Source organism: Toxorhynchites rutilus, chromosome 3, assembly GCF_029784135.1.
Source record: "Toxorhynchites rutilus septentrionalis strain SRP chromosome 3, ASM2978413v1, whole genome shotgun sequence".
In the NCBI taxonomy this organism is placed as follows: Eukaryota; Metazoa; Arthropoda; class Insecta; order Diptera; family Culicidae; genus Toxorhynchites; species Toxorhynchites rutilus.
This window is the reverse complement of record NC_073746.1, coordinates 153,995,689-154,008,580: the sequence shown is the minus strand read 5'-3', so window position 1 is coordinate 154,008,580 and position 12,892 is coordinate 153,995,689. Positions and strand designations below refer to the sequence as shown.

At 36.8% G+C, this 12,892-nt stretch overlaps 1 protein-coding gene across 1 annotated transcript in view; it reads right to left on the bottom strand.

The window, feature by feature from the left end:
* LOC129780551 (F-box/LRR-repeat protein 20) overlaps window positions 1-12,892 on the bottom strand; it is a 32,284-nt gene that overhangs the window by 11,117 nt on the left and 8,275 nt on the right. The window contains exons 2-5 of the mRNA XM_055788932.1: window positions 647-754; window positions 501-584; window positions 171-443; window positions 3-105 (exon numbers count right to left, since the gene is read on the bottom strand). Of these exons, the coding sequence (XP_055644907.1) occupies window positions 3-105; window positions 171-443; window positions 501-584; window positions 647-754 (568 nt within the window). The remainder of the gene's footprint in view (window positions 1-2; window positions 106-170; window positions 444-500; window positions 585-646; window positions 755-12,892) is intronic.

Genomic DNA, 12,892 nt, shown 5'->3' with positions numbered 1-12,892 from the left:
ACCTTTACTGCTAAATTTCTTAATCTTTGCACAACCCCTCGCTATCGCTTCGACGCCATTCTCCGTTATAAGATTGCACCATGACACATTGATTTCTGTTAAATTCTGAAAATATTTGAACTATCAGTATCAAATCCATCGGATTATTAAACTCTGAGTAGCAGTTCTACCGGACATCCATCGGACAATGCCTTCAGGCTGCAGTCTGAGATCTCCGAGCAGGACTCAAGGTTGATGGCGGTGAGTTTGGAGCAGTATTTGCTGAGCGGCTGTATAGCGACGTCCGATATTCGCTTGCACTCGGCCAGATCCAAATGCTCGATGTTATGGCAGTGAGCCGCTAGGGTGCGAATGGATTGACTGCTCACCGATTGGCAGCCCCGGAGGCAGAGGTATTTCAGGAAACCACCGCATCGTTTCGAGATGTTTTCGATCACGTCACCCTGCGAATATTTTATTAGACGTTAAAAATGCTTACATATAAAACGTCCACAGCTTACCTCTATGTCGCGCTGAAAATCGAAGAGATTTATCTTTTGCCAGTTCGACCCATCTAACGCCAAGATATTCCAGTATCGGGATACCTGTGGAGGAGAAATGGTTCATTCGTTAGTACACACTCTATGGAAACATAGATGTCACCTACCTGCCCACATCGACACAATGATGTCACGTCAAGATAGGATAATATGCGGAGTAGAATTTCCTTCGGTAGCTTCTTCGAGATGTCATCCTCTGGTATAATACATGTTTTCTGCAATGCATTTAAAGCAAAAATAGTTTGTTCAATTTAATTTCATGATGATGTGATTTTTCTGACCTTCAAGTGGCCATTAATAATGAATAAGACATTATCACGCTCGAATTGGATGGATAAAAAACAACTCATCGATAGCGTGATATCCTACCTACCATGAACGAACGCGTTGAAAATATTGCAGTGAAATAACTAGCATAGTACCCATTATAAAGGAAAACTTTCACTGGCAATGGCCGTAAGGAAAATAAATCGACGGTTAAGGTTTACTCAACTAAGAATTCAGGTGCATGTAGAGAAAATTATATTAACCTAATAATCCGTTTTAAAAACTCTTCTGACACCAATGATGGTCTAGACGTTTTTCATTAAATAACTAATAGAATATTCTCACAAGGCAATGTTGCATAAAAACAATTCATTTTTGTTGAGTTTTCACCACCCTTGACGCCTGTAAAGTACTACGAAGACTCGCTATATATTCATGTAACAAAGAACCAGACACATGACATTGAGACATGGAAAACGTATAGTAAATAAGAAGCACCGAATGGGTGGATCTGGGCGAGCGTCGCATCGCATTGCACATATCATTGCATATAAAAGTGCAGCAAGGTATGTAATTAAACTATCTAAGTAGGAGTGTACGGTACGAGCTGCTTTTTCGATGTGACGGTGGTGGAAAGCATGCTGCACGCAGATCCCTTGTCTGCGAATCGCAACATCTGATGCGATCGAATCGAGACACCCGACGTAGACGATTATTATCGAGATCTGATTCTCGCTGGCGTGGAATTTGCTGTGGGAGGCAGTGCAGCAGATATTAGAAAAAGAACATTTGAAACATTTTCGTAGCACAGTAGTTTGTTTTGTGATTTCTGAACGTCAAATAGCTTTTGCGTCATTTTGAAAACTTATGATAGGTTACTAACAACAACTGATCCACATAAGCAACTGCTTCTGTGCATTAAATGGAAGAATGGAATGAACATGAGATGCACTGAAGAGTAATCGAATGCAGATTGTTTCGCATACGTTGCTATCTTATCAACAAATGGGTTTCGTTGCCTTCCCATTCTATTCACCTCCACTAAGCAATCATTAAGTTAAATAGTGTTGCTGAAGAATAGATAATGGGCATTACAAGAGAGTACACAGCTGGTGGAATCATCGTTCATAAACTTTATCAATTTTGCTTATATTATATTAGTTGCAGTTAGCTCGTAGATAAGCACCCGTCTGTTGCAAACTGTGTATTTGAGGGCATTATGGAATTTAGATTCCGATGAGGTGTTGATTGTTTACGGCATATTGACGGCCGGAATCACATTCATGTGACTTCAATTTGCTAGCGATTGCCAGCCGGAGTCACGTTATGACGGAAATTAATACAGATTTTCAGTTATTCAAAAATAATTATGTCTGCCTAAATTATTACTTTCATCAATATATATCGAAGGAAACGCTGAGCATTTGTGAAAGTTGAAGTCGTATAGAATACATATAAGGTACACCGGAGCAAGTTGAAATTCGGGGTAAGTTAAAACGGAAATAATAGCTTTTACTGGAAATGATGGATTCACGCGATAAAAATAAATAAAGTAAACATTATCTTTCAACCCACCTTATGACAGCCATTACCAGAATATTGGAATGCATTAACGCAATCCGCGCCTTTGTTTACTTTTCCTTGTTCCGTAAAATCAAACAAAAATTTTTGATCGGTTCAAAAACACTGATTTTTTCATAAATGTGGCCAGCATTTTGAAACATTGCTGCAGATGCCGAACGTTATTTGTCAATGATTGCTGTATGAATAAATGATGATAAATTAAAAAAAAAATTAATCATTCATATTTCGCTCCTCAGTATGTTCTACATAATTTATGAATACACAGGCATGATACAAGTAAAATTTGGTAATTTTGCAACTAGAGTTCGTCCAAATATTACGTAACGCATTTTTTTTACTATTTTAGGCTCCTTCTTCCCTACATAACATGTAACAAATGGTCATTTGCATAAAAATATTTGGAAATAGTTTCTTTCAATGTAGTGTTTCATAAATCAGTTGTAGATAGTTCAAGAAGCAAAACAGCACATTAAACTCATGATAGTTCCACGTTTCAACTTACCCCGCTCTACATGACAAGTGGAAACAATGCATATGAAAACTAAACATTTTCAAAATTGATTTTTTTCGAAGCATCCAGTATGAAACCCTATTTTTTATCAAAGGTCATCTGTTATACGTTGTATATGCTGCAAACAGATTTCAGTTTAGTGATTTTTTAAGATAACTTGGAAGTTGAACCTCGAAGAAAACGTTTCAACTTGCCCCGGTGTACCTTATATATGTTTTAACACATATTTTTTTAAAAACAGACATTTTGGTTTTAGGGCAATTAAACATTGGTGCGTGCCAGCCTTTTTTTTTAACCAATTGGATTTAACTGGAGAAAAGAAATATTTTGCACATTTTTGATTCTTGATCAGTGATGACAATGTTCTTCGAGTGAAAGTGTAAGCTATTTCCGCACGATTGTTTTTTAAGTTTTGTTAAAAAAAATCACGTGGACGGTTCAATAAAGGTTTAGTGCAATATTGGATCAATTTTGTTGATCGTGAACAAAATGTATTTTCAGAAATGTTGAAGTCATTTTCATGGGGCGTTCTAGTGTAGTGACATGATTCTTAAACGTTTTCCCAAATTCCGAACAAAAAAAAATTAGTGGGCTATATCTATGATATTACCACAAGGTTGGCGTGGGACTACCGTTGGCTTAGCAATTATTTGTTTGTGTTGATTGAATTCAACATATTCGCCATGTAATGTAAAGCACCTTGGTTTAGATGGCTGTGTTAGGAAACACATTACGGTGGAAACAAAAGTTCTTCCAAATTGCATGTATTTACAATGCTCATTTTCCCAGGCACCTTGGTTTTGAAGTCTGTGTTAGGGAAACCGCAAATCGGGCCAATCGAAACGAGGCAGTCTAAACGCCTTGACAGCACTTGACATTTTCAAGTTATTCAATTGCTGCGGACTCGAGTCGTAATGATTGTTTTAAATTTCGATTCATTTTTGTGATGCGATGTAATGCCGATCTGAGTAAGTCCTCGCACGATAATCGCTGCCATTCTTATTATTGATATCATTTTTCGCGGTACAATTGCCCATGTCGCTGCAACCGGAAGACGCTTGCTTAAGATGTTCGTCACCCTATCATATACAGCTGTCATTCGCTAACTGGACTATCTGCAACTCGACTTATCTTTAACAAGGCGTGCCATTTCAGGGTCACCAAATAATTATCAAAGAATTTAACGATGTTATTCTAAGCATATCCAAAATCACAATGCAACGAATAATCTAACGGAATCCTACGTCAACTATGTGATCGTGTCTCGGACACAACCCTCCTGTGCCTTTCTTCTAATACTCGGCGTGAATGGATAGGATGTATAGTTATCGGATATATATATATATATATATATATATATATATATATATATATATATATATATATATATATATATATATATATGTGATGTGATCACGAAAGCTTAATTTGGAATCTAACATAATCCCAAAGTCTTTGATAACATTAACACGATTTGAAATTTCACCACGCAGCTTGATGGAAAATGGAAAAATGATGGAAGATCTCTTGCATGTAAACGATATAACAGAATCCTTCAAAGGATTCAAAACCATTCTATTAGTTGTGCAACATTCCTCGAAATAAGACTTCACAGGAAGGAACAGCTTAAAGTCGTCTGCATAGGAGAGTTTGAAGCACCTCAAATCTAAATTAACCCTTTCAGGACCATAAGATATCCAAGACTAAATATGCCAATACAATATTTTAGCTATTGTGGGTGTAAGAGTAAGAGAATATCCCCAGATAGGTTTCCTATAATTTCATGGGAAAAATATTTCCCATATTTTTTCCCACATAATAAAAATTATCAAAAAGTGAAATAAATATTTAGTTATGGAATCCTACGAAACAATTTCGTTTACATGTGAAGCAAAAATGGACATTGCACACAACACATTTATTATGTGGTAGGTGTTAAGTCAGACCGGACCATGTTTGACAGTTCTTTTTTTATACGTTCAGAAACATATTTTCTGCGTTTGACATACGTTTTATTTTGACATTCATTAAAAAAAATATCGATTCAATAATAATTGAACAATCGATAACGGTTTTTGCAGAAGGGAAAAATATTTCCCTTGGGCGTGAAAAGGCCAACATCATTGAGATACAACAGGAAAAGATATGGACCGAGATAACTCCCTTGTGGTACGCCAGATGACACACGAAAAGGAGAGGATATAGGGTCTGATCATGAACGTCACTTCACAGGGGAAATTAAATGATTTGTAGGCAAGGTTATGTGCACTTCAATTCGTTTTCACCGTGAAGTGACGTTGGTGATCAGACCCATAATGTCGCCTAAACTCACCTATACCTCGCGATTGACGAGGTAAGAACGTAGTTAACTAAGAAAGGAGCCATGAAACCTGAGCCAGTGTAAAGGATGAAACTGGATTTTTTTTATCCCATCTGTTTATTCTATTGGCTCATTTAGCAATTCAGCTGTAACGGAGCCGAAATTATTCGTGTACATTTTTAGTTTAGCACATTGCGGACCGCTCACTAGATTTCTCGTGTTTCGCATTCCGTCTGTTACGGATGGGTGAAAAAACAAACCGTGTTTTCTACACTTGAATGTTAAATCCTTGGTTTGCCAAGAAGGCCTACCGATGGCTCGCCTTCGTCTCATCCACATCGAAGGAAACGATCTCATTCGTGGAATCCAAACAAATGAAGCGTTCAAGTTTGCCCTAAAACATGCGGTCCATAATGTGTTAAGATAGTTTTTGTTATATATTACACAGTAGCCATTTCTAAGTGTAAGAGTATTCCTATTCTATCGATACACATGTCGCCTTCTTCGGCGTAAGAATATACCTATTGTTCGAATGTTCACAGTTGGACTATATGCACAGTGGGACTGTTGATATGAAGCTTCTATTGTTGTGTTATAAATAGTACCAATTGCCGTAATGTGTGCAGTAAAGGACTGGAATTACCGTTACATGATGATTGTTGAGTGGGCGTAGTAGCTAGAATAACACACAAAGGGGCTGTCCACATACCACATGGTCAACTTTGAGGGGGTAGGGGTCATAAAAATGTCCACGCTTGTTGACGGTGAGGAGAGAGGGAGTATAGATAATGTCCACATGGACACTTTAAATAAATATTTTTCAAAAAGGTCATCTACATTCGAAAATAATTTAATTATGTCCTGTATTTTGAGCTTGAGCTTGGGTAGACTGTACAATTCGTAGTTGCTCTCCGTGATTGACCTGAACCAACCAAATTGCACAAAGAACACACAGAATGACGCTTGGGACTAGCAAATCATTCTCGTTGTGCAATTGTCGGTGATTCGAGCTTTAAATGGTCAATAACGACGCCGGCCACGTCCTTACAGCCACCAGGGGAAGGGAAGGAATGTTAGTATGATATTCGCCGCCCGAAAGCCAGAAGGGTCGCCTCTATAGCGTGGTTCCCTAGCGTTTATCAAGGAAAGGATAGTTGTTAGTGGGAAGAGGTATAAATCAGGATTCACCGAGGTAAGTGATGTGATTATGTGAACGCGAGCCAGCAACAATTCGACGAAGCGAAAAACTCATGTGTCACGGCACGCGATATTATTATATTATTTATTCTATCATTTATCTCACGTACTTTTATCAAATTCAATCGCTACATTGTAGAGTTAACTCTGGGAAACCTGAGAAGGTAACCGAGAAAACTCATATAAAACCAATAAGATCGGAAATATATATATCGTTATTCATTGCACGTATTTTTGATTGATCTCCAAATGCTACGGTTGAGAGTTATTTTTGGGAAACCTGAGAAGGTAACCGAGAGAACTCCACAAACATCAAAGCGGCGATATATTCTATACAATCTATACACAAATTGAAACTAACACATTATCTGGAAACATTCTACATGAAAAAAACACACACACACACTTAAACGAACTTTCTATGCATTGAAATATTCAAAAAAGAAACATCTAAAATCGCACGTCATGATCAACGACGGAATAAGTCTGGAATCTACTATCCATTATGCAATTTTTGAATATTTTACTGAACTGACATAATTATCCATTAACAGATTTTTGTGGGAAATTCAATCGATTCAACATGTTTATTTATTTATTTTTTTTTATCTGTATTATAGTGATTTTCAACTCATTTGGCTGGTTCGTCACTTGTAGTTCCATTTTTGGAAGAATGTCGGGAGTGAGAATTGAACTCGTGACCTTCAGCGTGAGAGGCATGGTTGTTACCACTACGCCAGATCGCCTCCGATTCAACATGTGAAAAACATTCTCTATAGTTCTTCCATAGCAAGACAAGAATTTGATACACGAAATACACAAATACCATATCATAAAATTATATATAAAATATAATCTGGAAGATATATTACATAAACTGTGGCACACTATCACAGTGTGACCTGAATCAGATATATAGATCATGTGAAAACTGAACCTGATACTCGTTCATTGAAACTATGAATCTAACACTTGAAGTTAATAATTAATTAATTGTGTTCCAGTACTATTGTATAAGGCAGCTAAAATAGAAAAAATAATAGTGTCAAACGTCAACAGGTCTGCTCGTTTTGAGCTATCAGACTTTCCGAAACACAGTGAAAACACGAAAGTTGCTCTCCACCAGCTGTCATAAACATTATTCTACGAGTAAAAAAAAATCAAAACAGCACGCAAACATAAACTAACACGAACCAAATTGCTCCGACAGAGTATAAAAAGAGAGAGAAATAGAGAAAGAAAGCAACTAAGCTCGTATCGTGGTTACGTATACTTCTGCATCGACACTCGTTCAGAGATTTTCACTGCAGCAAATACACTAATACAACTTCCCCCGTGTCTCACAACAGGGAAGAGCAAAAATATGGAAGCTCCAGTTGAAACATCGAAACTTTTCCAATCGCAAAAACACATTCAAAGATTGTTTCTAACTAGAAAAAAATCGTTCCGACTGGTTAAGGAATAAAATTCTTCCGTATAAAACACCAATGGTAGGGTGCCGCAACACTATTTATTCCTCACACTCAAGCACACAACCGCGCAGAGAAATTGCACTTGGCGCTGACCTGAAAAGAAACTACATAATATACATATAAAAACACCCACCCACCCACAGATCCTCTAAGAAACGATACGGTAAAATGTATGATATGCGTGACGTAAGGTAAAAATTAGAAAAAAAAACTTAGCTTATGCTGTTCTTAACCAAACCGTTACAGCGATTCCTTCTTGTGGTGATACATTCACAGCGGCATAAAAACTTCGCGATCGTTATTCTAAATAAAAACTTGGAGGTACAGAAGCATTCTCCTTAACAAATCTGAATCAATCAGATACAGCCAAGCATTAAGAAACTCTTCAACTATTGCACACATACGACGGAGGGAGAAATAAAACATCGCGTAACCGAATTCGTCGATGAAGAAAACAATGCGAAAACAAGAGCGCGACGATGAAGAGCACACCGATCAGAGAGAATTCTCACCAACAAACGCGAGCGGAAAAGATGGCTTCCTCCAATTATGTCACTTTTTTATTGTTATTTTTACGATTTCTTCATGAAATTCAGCTAAACTACACTGGTTTCCAAATCAGTTGGGCAGATAATAGATTGTTCACCTGTTTCACGAATACTAAAACTGGTAAACGACGAAAAACGCGAGAACTCAAAGATCATATCACGGAGCGAAAAAGCACACGTCTGCACTCGTACGTTGCTCAACCCGAACTCTTTAATTATGTCCTGTATTTTGAATAAAAAATCTAATTTTCTGCCCACCTTGAGTACTTCGTGTTTGTACATGAAAGGTTTGAGTAGTTTGAGAGACTTACCTGATCGAACATTCATATTTTTATCATATCTTTGAATTCTTATCTAAAATTCGTATTCTGTCGGCAAAAAAAATGTAAAATGCTCTTAAAATGTGTTCATTCGATCTATTTGCATTGGAATTAGATAAAGATAACTTTCCCCCAAAAATTGATAATGACAGAAATTGATTGCTATGATGTGTTCGAAATGGAAATTATAGTAAAGCTTATTAGGTTTGATCAAACCAATAAAGTTCACCTTACTTTTTCACCAAAAGCATGCTCTCAATGGGGACGGAGTGAACCTACGCTTTGTCAGAATGCAAGGTTCGGTTTTCGGCGTGTTCAGTTCTTAAAAGGTAGTCGCAGGTGCTCCAGGACAGCAATACAAAATTCTGCAATAACTGTTTGACCGTCATAAATGTATTCACGATGATTAATCAGGCAGATGGAGTTCCTGGTCGTGGATCGTCATTTACTAATTTGCGGTGCTCCTTGAACCGCTTTTCCCATTCAAAGACAAAGTTTTTGCGACATGCACTCATCTCTGTACGCATTTCGTAATTTTTGAAAAATTGTGAACCACAATTGATATTCATTAATTTTAAAAATATTTATCCACGTTTTTGTAAGATTTCAGTATTTTGTTTAAAATATATAAATAGTTTGTAATAATAAATTCAATTTTTGAGTAAGCTTCTTTTATTTAAATTTATTGATGATTTTTGTTTTAAAGTTTTTGTTTTAAGGATCCTGTTTTGATCAGATAGCTTTCTTTCGTGCTATGACCCTTTTAAAAATGAGATTCAGTCAGATTCAGATAGTGAGTCACTATCCAGTATCCGGCCGGATAGCAAATATTGGCCGGTTACTGGATAGTTGCCGGATATCCGTTTCATCTCTACTCTATAGTCATCTATACGTATGAGCGATGTTTTGATACCGATATTAGCATGGAAAAAATCAAGACAACATAAATTTAGATTGTAAATTCGTAAATAACTTTATGGGCAATGTTGGTCAAAATGGAATCAAAGAATAGAAAACGATCGCGACTACTAATGAAGCTAAATTACTCTATTTTTATATAAAGGAGATCGATTTAAGGGAATCAAAATAAAACTATATTTTATAATCAGAATAAAACTATATATTGTTACAGACTCCAGAAACATAGCACTGTTGCATTGTTCAAAAGAAGAATGGCCCCACTGAGTCGGAGGATGTCCGGTGTAATTTTGCATTATGAGCACTTTGGAAGTCATTCAAAAATTCAATGCAGAATGGTCGAAAAGAATTTTCAAGCCGCTGGTGAGGTCTTAGCCTAAATATGAAATCGAAAACTTTCTCTGCAAATCTTCTGATCAATGGCGAAAAAGATTTTGTCTTGTAGTCTGAGAGACGACAAAGAACAAGTTGATATATTTGGAATCAATAGAAACATAGTTGAGGAAAGTGAATCGAAAGTCGAGAGCATGCCGATTACATCAATGTTATTAATGTGGGCGAAAAATATGAAATAATGTCCACGTGTAAAACAGGGGAAGGGGTATAGTCAATGTCCACGCTTGTCCACGGAGGGAGAGGGGGAGTCTAGAATCGTGCTTTTTCTGTCCACGTGGTATGTGGACAGCCCCAAAGATAGTCGGTTGAGGGCCCTGAGTGATGAGCTCATGATCGTTCGCTCAGTAGTGGAAATGCAACCAATAAGGCTAAGAAGACCCCCTGTTCGATCGCCCAGACCCATCTACTTTTATAAAAAGGTGATCATTACATTTGAGATTATAATCAGAGTAAAACTAGATCAACGTTACTGCCCCGAGAGAAATATTGTATTGCCACCTGAAAATGGTTCCACAGAGTCCATAGTTGTCTGGTATAATTTTGCCTCAAGAGCCATGTAGACGCTCAATGCAGAACGGTCATTATCCACTATCCACATTATCCACATGGCCACTCGATTTCAGTTTTAAAATTCCCGCATTTTTCCCGCATGATTTAACGAAATTCACGACTCTCAAAAATTAAAATTATAAAAAAAATTAAGCAATCATGTTTTCAAAGCTCATTATGTGGTTCAGTAAGATATGTGGATTTCATTAACTATCGCAGAAAAAACTACAAAGAAAACCTGTCTTGTTAAAATCACACTGGACAAAAAGGAATAGGAACATATGAGAGATGAAGATGAAATGAATAACACGAAGTAGCACTTTTTAATGACTCTGAATCTGAGTCTTTTTTCTTTAAAATGCGTCCCATTTTTACTTCAGAGCCTTGATTTATTTTAAAGACTTGTTTCGAACCGTATATTGGATCTACATTCTACACCATTGTTATATCTACCTTCAACATGAAACATTGTTACAGTGTAGTCGGAGCTGGACTCCGTCCGTAACGCAGGTAACGCCTGCGTCTACTGATAAATGTCAGTGACAATCAAGAATAAAGTCAGTTCTATATTCAACCATCAACAAGACCACATGTATTCTTATTTAGCTCCCGAAAACCTTTTCATTTGCTTTACAACCATCAACTCCTTTTTTTCAAAAATATGAAAGTTTCTATTGGATGCCATAAGAAAGCCATAAAAGAAGATAATTTGAAATAATCGTATTATGTTTATGAGGCGTTATTACGTTTACGATTACTTGTCTTTGATGTCCTGACAGATCACATCGACTGTCCTATTATCAAATTATCAAAACTTCGTTTCAAAACACCTTTTCGAGTGACTCGGCAATCAGACTTTTTCCGCCGATCAAACCACCGTACCAACTATGGGGTGAATAATCCATTGGACGTCTGCTGCAACAAGTTCAACGAAGTATCTTTTATGTTTGACTTTAATATATCAAAAAATGTGTTTAGGCTCAGACTTAGTATGTAATAATATCTGTACGATTTTTATGTCGAAGATAAACAACAATAATAAAGTTTATGAGGCGTTATTACAAATCCAGTTCAACTTTCAAATCTGGAACCATGTGCTATTAACCATAGCGAATATAAAAATTCGCTACGTATTGCTGAAAACAGGAAAATGGAAGATTTTCTCAGTGATTTTTAGGAATTTTCTGTATCAGGGGGCTCTTTGTTCTACCCATTATCGGATTCTAGTAAGTTTCATGCACTGCAGTGCATTTCGAGTGTACTTACGGTTATTCGTTGCTGTCAGTAAGCTGATCAGATATTACTCTATATAATGTACAGACAGAGTGAACCATGTTTCAATCAGATATATCAGATATACTTTTCCTTGAAGCTAAAAGCTACCTTGATGAAATGTTCTTGAACCCGTTAACGTAGAAGGTACACATTTTAATTATACAATAGATGAATAGTGTTCATACTGAAATATCTTTATTTCGTGTTTGCACCTTATTTTTAGTCCTTTATCGCGTTATCCGCGATTTTCGTTGTTCGCGGTGACTTTGCCCGACTATTTCGCGGATAATCGGGGTTCTACTGTATTCAAAAATGAACTTGGTTCAATCTGACTGAACGAATCAGTGAAAAATGCTGGTCTTCTGTGTGAGTGATCGCAAAATGTACTATTTCAGAGTACGGTTTAGACTGTAGCGATGACAATGAATTCGAATTTGACGATTCTATTTTGGAATACTGCCCTTAAATAATTGAAAATGGTAGGTATATGCTTTATCAGGTAAGTCGTGCAATCATGTTGTTGCCTGTAGCAGATGGCAGAGACTATTATGCTATTATGCTTAAGCAAACAAATGTTTATGCAATTTCAACCTCCCACCCCTCCTCCCACTAATTTTCATAACAGAATGGTACACTTTGACTCACAACTGTTAATTGATTGAAAAATATTTCGAAATTGTTCGGTCATAATGAACCAAGTCTTAAAAAGAGTTTCATTGGTTCAGTCAGAGTGGTCCATGTACGTATAGGAAGCCAACAAGTTATCTGTTTTGGGCATGAGATTTGATATTTTTGCAATTAGCATAAAATCATAGTAAAATAGAGTAGCTAACATTTCTGGGAACAATACTGCCGTTCTACGCATGGTTGTCCCATGTCACTTTTTGACAATTTTCACTATTCTTCATAAAACGATGTTTTTATGCCTAGTCTTCCAGAAAACCATAAAAAACTTATTGTTTGTTCCCAGATTATCAAAAAACAACATCAATCTCA